Source organism: Jatropha curcas, chromosome 1 (genome assembly GCF_041381405.1).
Source record: "Jatropha curcas cultivar XTBG-Jc1 chromosome 1, XTBG_Jcur_1.0, whole genome shotgun sequence".
Lineage (NCBI taxonomy): Eukaryota > Viridiplantae > Streptophyta > Magnoliopsida > Malpighiales > Euphorbiaceae > Jatropha > Jatropha curcas.
In genome coordinates, this window is record NC_143151.1 from 29,561,463 (window position 1) to 29,572,196 (window position 10,734).

General features: G+C 33.1%; 2 protein-coding genes across 2 annotated transcripts; one reads left to right on the forward strand and one right to left on the reverse strand.

Moving 5' to 3' along the window:
- The first annotated feature begins 1,059 nt into the window (after window positions 1-1,059).
- On the forward strand, window positions 1,060-5,667 carry LOC105630285 (Major facilitator superfamily protein). The gene is made up of 5 exons (XM_012212070.4): window positions 1,060-1,775; window positions 2,357-2,616; window positions 3,674-3,769; window positions 3,850-4,020; window positions 4,546-5,667. Exons 1-5 carry the CDS (start codon window positions 1,436-1,438, stop codon window positions 5,134-5,136), a joined length of 1,458 nt encoding a protein of 485 aa, XP_012067460.1. The 5' UTR covers window positions 1,060-1,435; the 3' UTR covers window positions 5,137-5,667.
- A 199-nt stretch (window positions 5,668-5,866) lies between these two features.
- LOC105630286 (Eukaryotic aspartyl protease family protein) lies at window positions 5,867-8,173 on the reverse strand. Its single transcript, XM_012212072.4, has 2 exons — window positions 7,864-8,173; window positions 5,867-7,372 (listed from the first exon to the last, which is right to left on the reverse strand). The coding sequence occupies exons 1-2, from the start codon at window positions 8,036-8,038 to the stop codon at window positions 6,102-6,104; spliced, it is 1,446 nt and encodes a 481-aa protein (XP_012067462.1). The 5' UTR covers window positions 8,039-8,173; the 3' UTR covers window positions 5,867-6,101.
- Between the last annotated feature and the right edge of the window lie 2,561 nt (window positions 8,174-10,734).

The window sequence follows — 10,734 nt, forward strand, 5'->3', positions numbered from 1 at the left end:
GTAATCGCTTATCTCTTGTCAATTGATTATGAGTAGCTTTATCGAGATTAGAAGCGAATTGCGCAAAGACTTCTAATTTTGCGAATTGTGCCAATTCTAATTTTAACTTACCAGCTACCTGTTTCTTAGCTTTAATTTGAGCCGCAGATCCTACTCTGGAAACGGAAATACCCACAGTAATAGCGGGTTTGATTCCAACATTGAATTGTCCATATGTAATGAAAATTATATTAATAGGAATATAAGTCGAAACGTCTTCTGATTGGGTCTCAACTCATATTTTTTAGATGAAATGACTAAATTAATTAACAAAACTAACTTTGAAAGATTGTATAGTAATTTGTCTAAATAGTAGAAACAAAATAATAGAATCAAATCTCAGCAAATTCATAATAATTTACCCCTTTTTTATTTGAACTCCTCCTTCTTTACTTTCCCAAATAGGGAAATGGTACCTGTTACATGTATAACGTTGTAGCCGATGTACACCGGTCAAACGGCGCCAAAACTTCATATACAAAACTGAAACAAACATTTTAAACCACCTTAAATTTATTGAAGAAAAGGCCAATAAAAAAAAAAAAATCATGAATCCGTTAGTTATTCTGATTTTAACTTATAATTTGAAATGATAAATACTATATTAAGCTCTTCTAAAACTATCAATACAACTCTTGATATAATTTCAAGTTATAATCTTGTTAAAGAATAAATATTTTTCCAACTTTTCTAAAATTAAGGAGTTGTATTGACAGTTTATTAGATCTTTCATTTATTTATTTTGATAATAATAAGTTTATTTATTTAAATTGAACTAATAAGTTGTCAATATGAAATTATAGATTAAATTTTATCGTAATAAAAAATAAAAAATAATTTTTTAATATAAATTTTTCTTAAGTATTAGAAAGGAAATTCAAACGTAAAACGGATGTCAAATCCTTTATGTACTTATTGCTCTGCCTCTGTATTTCTTGATATCACTTTCAATCGTTCATGTAATGTTCAACATTTGGAATTCAGCCACCACAACCTAGAGCTACTTAAATCATTAAGACTAATTTAAAGTTTGAAAATTAATTTCTCAAATAAGTCATGAGTTACAGAAATGTCTATCCATTACTACCAAAGTTCTCAAAATGGAAACTAAAAAGCAATCTGCATATGCATTTTCTGAAAAACGTAATCAATAAACTAATCCAGCTCAACCGTTGAATCAGTTGTCACCACCGGCATGATATTACATCAGCAATTGGTCAATGGTCTCAGCTTTAAGAGTCAACGATTGAAATTTTGGATCCAGGAGCAGAGAAGAGATGCATTCCTCCCTCTTTTGCTTTAGCAACCCAAAAATTAAGCAGAAAAGCTCATTCCTTTCGTCAAACTAGAGATATCCACTTGGCGAAACTACAAAGAGATTCACACTTGAAGTCATATGGAAGAATCCCAAATAGAAAACACCCCAAAAAAGGGTTTCTTCTTAGATTTTATGTTAAAGGCAGTGCACTGGTTAAGAATGCTCATTGACGAGTTGCATTGGAGCTTTGTTCTAGGGGTGGTGATCGTTTATGGAATAAGCCAGGGATTTGGTGTGGGATTGAGCAAAGTCAGCACTCAATACTACATGAAGGATGAGCAGAAGGTGCAACCCTCTGAAGCACAGGTCTATTCTGGGTTGCTTCAATTCCCTTGGATTGTGAAGCCTTTATGGGGTCTCCTTACTGATACTCTTCCTATTCTTGGGTATCGCAGGCGGCCTTATTTTGTTTTTGCAGGTAAATTTTAAATTTTTTCATCTAATTTTATATTTTTAGGTTTATGGTGGCTTAGAACGTTGGTATATTAATGATGATCAAGTTTTTTGTTATGAAATAAGTGGAGTTGTATTTGGTTTTCTGTTGTATTTGATGTGTTCCCAGTGTTTATTTAGAGGTGTACCTGTAGAATCCTCTTAGTTTGGTTCTTGTTGATGAAATCGAATGTAAAATACAAATTAGGGTTGGAAAGTGACATTTTTTATTTAGAGCTTCTAGTGTGTAGTATATTTCCAAATATAAGGCTACAAACTCAATGGACAAGCTTGGTGGATTTGTATGTAAGCTTTGGCACATTAGGCCATCATTTCTTGGAATGAAGAGGACAGGTCTTTTGATCCTGTGGTCAGTGATAATGTGAAAAGGCATACTAAAGTTCAGCAAATGAAATTCTCCTTATTAGTAAATTTTCCCATTCCGTTTTCTAGGAAGCAAAAAAGTGAGAAGAAAATGAGATTTATCTTGTGTACAATATAATCATGTAAAAGAATAAATGTAAGCAGAATACAGTTGTTTGACCAATTCCATCCCATTACTTTCAGGTGTTCTTAGCATGGTCGCCATGCTTGTGCTATCATTAAAGAAGAACTTGCATCTCGCATTTGCTTTGCTGTCTCTAATGGCTGGAAGTGCTGGAATAGCTATAGCAGATGTGACCATTGATGCCTGTGTGACACAAAACAGCATAAGCCATCCTTCTCTAGCTGGTGATATGCAAAGCTTATGTGGTCTCAGCTCTTCCATTGGGGCGCTCCTGGGATTCTCACTCAGTGGCCTTTTGGTTCGCATAGTTGGCCCTAAGGTTAGTTTTTTTTTCATAGTTATCATTGGCTACATTCACTGATCAGCATGATCCTTGATGTTTTATCTTAGACATGTTAAAATCCAACCTCTTAGCTAAACTCAAGTTACTGCATAAGTGCATATTGATGTTTGCATTTGTTAAGTCCAATCATTTAAAAAAGGATGAAATAAAAGAATCAGATGTGTGGGTTGTTTTGCAGCCTAAGGAAATTTCTGATCCCAATATATGGTATATCTCATGGTATACATTTTATATGCAGATAATATTATCCTATAAAAATAACTTAAATTAATCTTTTGCAGTTTTACTGTTTTGAAATCAACTAGATTGACAGGTTAACTAGGATCGTGAGATTGCGGATATTAGGAACTTAGGATTTACTTTTTGAGAAGGAAGTATCATTTCATGATTAAGGGAAGATTAAAAACAAAAGGTTTTAGGGTACAAGTAGCCATTTATATGACTGCAATATGATAGTCACTGGAAGTTTCTGGCAGCAACAATTTATTAAGCTTGGATTCAGTGGAATTGGACTAATCAATGGAAAAGTTGGAAGAAATATGTTGGCTTTAAGTTTTGTATCAGTGAAGCAGTGGGGTAGGAGTTGGAGGTAAAGAAATCATTATTTGCTCAGAACAGTTCCCATTTTACTGTATTAGAGAAAGAAAAAATATAGTATATGTGCAAATAAGAAGGAGAAGCAAAAAAGGTACAACATAGGAATATTACACTAGGAATGCATGTTTCTAAAATGAAAATCAAATATTTCAATATCGTTTTAAAAGAAAAGTGTAATAGAATAGACTACGTGTTTATTCATGAAAAGCCTAAATTATCTTAAAAGAATGAGGACTTCTAAACGGCAGAAAACTAAAAACACTGAAGATTAACTGGAACCAAAAAGGAAATACCTAAAGACTTTTAGAAACTCCTAGACGATCCTAAAATTTCAAAACTAAGATTTAGGTGAGAACAGCTTCTGATTAGTTAAGAATTATCAGTTTACTTTCTTCGTTGTACTCTTTATTGACCTGTTAAAATGTTGCTCTTGCAGGGTGTCTTTGGGATGCTAAGTATCCCAGCAGGCCTGGTGCTTTTGGTGGGAATAATGCTGCGAGAATTCCATGGGCATAAATTTGCCTATAGAGGGGTAAAGTTATTTCAATTTAATTGTAAGTCAGCACTTTTATGCTGCTTTTCATGCTTGCTCACATGGAGTCTTTAAATTAGGCAAGTGAGAAGTTTATGGATGCTGGTAGGGCTATGTGGACAACACTCAAATGCCGGAATGTATGGAGGCCATGCTTATACATGTACTTGTCACTTGCAATGAGCTTACATATTCATGAAGGAATGTTCTATTGGTATACAGATGCTAAAGGAGGTCCATCTTTTTCAAAGGTAATTCTTTACTTTTTACGTATTGCCTATATTACTTGGACTCAGGTATGAGTATCAGTTATCAGATACAGCTACATGCTTAGGGCTTGGATTTGCCTATTTTTCAAAGTTCCTATAGCTTTTCTCGATAATATGTAGCTGCAGTGATTTCCAAAGAATTTCAAGTGCTCATTTGACAAAATTTTAGAGTTTTGTACTTCTGTTGGTGTATGGTTATGAACAATTTCACCAGGATTTAGCATCTAGCCTTGAAAATGATATTGTCATGTCTTTGCCAAACTTTAATAGTCGAACAATCCCTTAAATTGCTCTTTAGTGATTGTATGCCATGTGTTAGTGTTCAGTATTTCATGAGGTCAAGTTGCATTTCAAAATAAATCCTTCTGTTTGGGTTACAAGTTTGCATATGACACTCAAGTTGCATCTATTTAATGCATTTCTAACGCAATTCCCATTTTGTTTTAGAAGTATTTATTATAACATGAACCACGTCACAAAAGCTCCTCTTTCATATTTTTTATGCAGGAGGTTGTTGGGTCCATATTCTCAGTAGGTGCAGTAGGCTCCCTCTGTGGTGTGCTTATCTACCAAAATTTGTTAAAGAACCAACCTTTTCGAGATATACTTTTCTGGGCTCAGTTGCTGTATAGTTTATCAGGATTGTTAGATATGATACTGGTATTGCGTGTGAACTTGAGAATGGGTTTACCAGATTATTTATTTGTTGTGATAGATGAAGGCGTTCATAAAATGATTAGTCGCATTAAGTGGATGCCTCTTCTCGTGCTTAGTTCCAAGCTGTGCCCTGCAGGTATAGAGGGCACTTTCTTTGCTTTGCTCATGTCAATCGATCATGTCGGTATGCTTTCATCAACTTGGGCAGGAGGTCTTTTACTCCACATCTTACAGGTTACACGAACGCAATTTGACAACCTCTGGATGGCCATTTTGATCAGGAGCATGTTGAGATTGGTTCCGATTGCCCTGCTGTTTCTGATACCCAGAAGTGATCCCAATTCGTCAATTCTTCCAGAGGAAATGTTGAACACCAAAAAAGGCAATGATATGCTCGAAACTGGAAATCTTGAAATGGCCTCCCTTGTTGATAGTCCTTGAATAAAGGAATAGTTTCTGCATTATGAAAGTCCCCAGCCATCTAAGCAGACATTCCTGTTGGTGAACTTGCTTGAGGTTGCATGATCCATCCACTAGTAACTGAAAATTCACATGAAACAGTTTAAGCTTTGGAAGGTAAAGTTACTTCAGACTATGATTTTTTTCTGCTCCACACAATCAACAGGGTATAGTGTTTTGTCAACATTATGAGAGACTGTTTGCGGCCATTTCTTTCAAATCTGAGCATCAAGCAGCTAATTTTGAACACGACTATATAATATTTCCGGTGGGCAATACTTTAGATTAGAGATGATTAAAACACTGTAACCAAATGAAGCAGAAGCACAGATATTCCTGGACATTATTAAAGGGATACCCCCAACACGGAAAATATCTATATGGCCCATTTATCTTTGTTTTGTTTGGATATGTTTACAGATATTAATAGGCTCTCTCTTTTCAAATACTATAATTTTGTTGAAAAAGTCTGTGGCATCTAATTTGTCTTGAATGCAGTTGAATAATTGTGCATCTTCTGTATAATATTTAGATTCCTGGTACAGAGACAGGTTTGCAACTTTTGTTTCATTTTACCTCATAACGTCGAAAGAAATGGAATCTCCTGTGCTTGATTTGAAAGATTGAAATTTCATGGTCTTGATGTTATCATCAGCAAAAACATACAGACATAAAACCATATGCAATAACTAATTAAACTGACTAGTATATGTATCTTCAATTTTTTTTCCTCTCATATTCAAACAGATGTTACATGGAAAATATTAATAATACATTACTTGCACACTTTTTGCTGTATTAACCCAATGGATTGTAGTAGCTATTTATATGGTATTAAATGAAGAAAATTACAGGTCTACTATTTCTTTGCCAACAGAAGAAATTGACAATTTGCATCAGATAAATATATTCACAATCACACACTTAACACTTCTTGAATCATTTGCTTAGTCGAAACTGCAAGCTTCTGCTGCAAATCCCAGCTTAGATTCCACATTATCATATACAACTCTTATGTTTCTCTGCTGATAATTTCCTATTATGGGGATCTCATCTTCGAAATTAAGACTAGCAAGAGCCAAGCAGACCTGAGATGCATCAGTCTTGACAAAATATAAAATCCCAGTTACATCAACATTCAGTTCTGCATTTCCTTCAAAGTGCAATTTTATTGTAGGAATATCAACTTCCTGATATGCACTAAGGTCAAAACAAGTATCCAAGATTGAAAAAGGCGGCGAAGAAGGAAACTCCGAAAATTGTTTCAAAAACTCTGCTTTTAGAGCTCTGTAAATAGGAGGAGGCAACCTGGAAATAACTGTCCCTGAATCTATCAGTACTACACCTTGATCAAACCCTGCTGCTTGCAATGCCACTCCACCAATACTAATACCAGTTAGGTTAAGAAAGTAAAAGGTAGGTAATTGTGGGTTAAAAACCATTCTAGTGTAAGAAATAGGAGTTGTATTTTTGTAAACTGAAGAATTACCACCAAACACTAAAGAACCTGAAGCATCAGCTGCTGTATTTGGTAAACAGTAAGAAAAAACTCCTCCAAATATTGCAGAAGTTTGAGAAATCAATGAAAGATCACTTCTCCCTAAGCCCATAAGACCTGAAGCTCCTCCAAACAGACCTTTATTATTTCTTCCACAGCCAAATATAAATTTGCTGACAAAAACTTTTCCTAAATTGAGCTTCTCTATGCCTAGATCGCCACGGGTGTAGGACCCATCTCCATAGTTAACAAGATAGTTACAGGTTGGTGGATTACTACCACAGACACCAGTATTGCCAGTTGCAGATTGGAGGGATTGGCAAGTTGATGAATTACATAAAATTGTTTGATATGAAGCAGAAATTGATGGGTTAAAAATGGGGTCTTGTTGGTTATAACATAGTCTACAAGGTTGACATTGAACCCATGTTAAATCACTTCCGGTGTCTACTATCACTGTCATGTTTCTACCACCTAATTCAACTGTAACTATGTAGTTTAGGGTTTGAAGTTTTACACCAGAAATTAACGGGATTGGAGACTCTCGAGAATCTTCTTCATTATTTCCATGAACAAGTTTTTTCACTCGAGATTGAAGTGACTGAACTCGAAAATTATCGAGAACCAAGATTTTTTGTAGCTTCTTGTTCCAATCAATAATCTTTCTTGAACAAGAATCTTTGTGCTTCATTTCAAGAATAGTTGCACCATTCTCCCATCCTAAAATTCCAAATTAAAAATTCTAAAAATAATTAATATTAATGTTCATCACTAGTAATGAAATGTAATGTAATATAATTAATCAAATAAAATTTTAATTTAATTCAAAAAAAATTTAAATAAATTTGTCAATATATATTATATTGAAAGTACATAATTCAATAATAGGCTACATATTGAAATGAAAAGAAAATGAAAGCAGAGTCAAGGTATATAACTTTTCTTTTTACCAATAACATTCAGTTTTCAACCCAACAAAGTTAAAAGGGAAAAGAAAGAGAGAGACCAATGATGATTGTTTCCATAAAGCATAAAAGCAGCTATAGGTCCTAGCAAAAAACATGGAAAGCAGTAGTAGATTACAGATCCCAAAGTGGAGAATTAAATAATAAAAGCTCAAAAAGGAAAGCAGACTTGTATATTAATCACCATTAACTCATCAATGGCAGGCTTAAAAGAAATAATTATTTTTACTTCTATTTTCTACTCACTTGATTTCTGGGAGAGACAATAACTTGAAGTGTGATTCTTTTGCTTCCATTGCCATTCTTGGAAGCTCAAGACTTTCTTTTCTTGAACACATTGAACACTACCAGCAACAGCAGCAAAAGAAGCGAAGAGAAACACCAGAAAGGAAAACATAATAAGTGGCTTTGTTTTCGCCATTGTTGAGGCTGGTGAAGCAAAGAGAAGAATTGTGTAAGTCTACCTATAAGAAAAAAAGAAGAAGAGAAAAATCTGGGTGTGTGGGGGAGAAAGGAAAGAGAAGGAGAGATTCTTGGGAGTTGGAGTTTGGCATGAGAACAAAAGAAGAAGGGCTGGCTTAAGGACCCACTGGTGCATGAGAAATTATTGGGGATTCACGTGCAAATACTTGAGCAGACTAAGAAAGAAAAATACTAAACCAGGGAAGATAGAAATATATATATATATATATATATATATATATATATATATATATTATCCCATGTTGGTTACAGCACGAGTTCTTTATTCAAAATATAAGATTTGAGCAATCTACTTTTCTTGAGCTAGCTTTTGGGGAGTGAGTTAACATAGGTTCATTTTAGAACATATAGGTTCATTTAGAACATTAGTAGATACTTCAGATGCTCATGTCTAGGCTTTGGGATGAGATTTTTGGTATTTATCCTCCTCCTCTTGAGCAAGCTTTTGGCATATATAATGGATATGTTCAGCAAAATTAGTTGTTTTGGTAATTGTAACTATTAGATGTTTGAATAACTTCTTATAAAACATTATATGAGTTAACTTTTTATAAAACACTACTTTAACCTCTCAAACACCATGTTGCCATACACAACCAACATTGATTTGGAATGAGTTTTTATGAAATTTGGGCAATCCTCTTTTCTTAAGTTAGCTCTTGAGAAGTGAGTTAGATCTGGTCCATTTTACAATATGATATGCGCTCTAGATATTCAAGTCTCGGTTTTGAGCTAGCTTTTGGGCATATATATATAAATTAACTAGGTATAGTGGTGTGATAGCAATGTATGTACTATGTAAATTTGCTAAAAAGAAGAGAAAAGAAAAGAGAGGGTGTGTTTTGTTGGAATTAAGTAGTGAGAGTGGTGATGCGAGATATGTATTGTATAGAATGATTTTATTGGTTTGGTGAGGTTTCAGAAGATAAGGTCTTACCCATCATGGAATCAATTGGCACTCTTTGTATATATACTACTAAAAATGATATATATAGACAGCAGTGGTGTGGTGGGGGAACATGTTAAGACATGTTGTGTGTATAATGGGAGTATTTGAATATCATCTCTCTTTTATAATTTGCATTTTAGTTTTCTTTTTGTGTTTTGCACTAATTAACAATCAATTATTCCCTTTTAAGTTTTAGCTATAATGGTTTTATCTTCCTTAATCTTCTCTTCAATCAATTTAACCAATAATTATATTATTATATGTACTTACTTAGTTAGTTACTGAAATTGTGATGTTTTTTATTCTCATTAATATCTTATTATTGGTAAGCTTTAGTTTGCTGGTCCATTAAAATATGGCATATACAAAATAAAGGTTGTGATTCAGTTGGGAGCGCAAGTTAGGCATATGGAAAAAACTATCAAATATAATTCTAACTAAATATACCTACAGAGAGGAGTGAAAAGCCTTAACGGTAATTAAGCTTCGAGCGAAATTAAACGGTCCGGTTCGGATACCGGTAGTTTACAAAAAAAAAAAAAAAAATTCATATAATGCAAAGAATTGGGCACTATATAATATTTTTTAACATATGATATCACGTTACATTAAAGTAGAAATGTAGAAGAAAGAAATCCCATGCATTTAACTTTCATTTTTAATCTTTCTTTTAAAATATTCTTTTGGCAAAATAGATATTTAAATCTCTAAATTTATCGAGCATTGTCCATTAAATCTTTAATTAAATTTTTATTTATTGATATTAGTTCCTGAATTTTTATTTTTACTACAATTAAACCCTTATTTAACCGAGAGTTAAAAGACTGATAATCACACGTGGGATTGGATTGAGGTTTTCTTTATTTTTGTTATTTAAAGTTAAACCTTGAATTTTTTTATTTATTTATTGATATTAAGCTCCTAAATTTTTGTTTTCATTAAAATTAAACTCTTATTTTTAATAACAAATTTCCACATGTCACATTATTATTAGGTTTATTTAATAACAAGGATCAAGTTTTTTCTTTGTGACCAGTGCTAAATGACACAAGTTGTATTAGACGCAATATCTTTAAATTGACTATAATAACCTTAATATAATAATCATAACATCAACAACACCCTGCACCGACATATTACCAACAGTAAAATAGAAATTCAAGACAAACTGTTTAAATTTCTTTTAGAGTGTTACCATTCTTTCACCATATTATATTGTAGTTGTGCCTGACACACATTGTGCTAAAATTATTTATCGTTTTAATTCCATGATTAAACCATTTTGAGTATATATTTGAACATATATGTAGACCTAGCTTTTTTTTTTTTAAACATAATATTAATTTAATGGGAGATGAGCAAGTGATTTTTGTACTGCTGAGAAATCTGATTAGAAATCCTAACAGAATCTTAGCATTAGGAGGGAATTTGTGGTAAAGGAAAGGAGAGGCATGTCTATATCTTAAAGCAAGTTGCAGATGTTTGCTCGAAACTAGGAATTATTGATGGACTTAATAATTTATTAACAAATCTCTGTCAATTTTTTAATATATTTATGATATGCTGTCGTGCATGTGCATGACATCATCATTCTCTTTTCCTATTCAAAATGTATAATTTTTTTTTACAACTGTCTTATTAATGATCATAATGCTATGCTCATTTTTATACTTTTTATTAAAAAT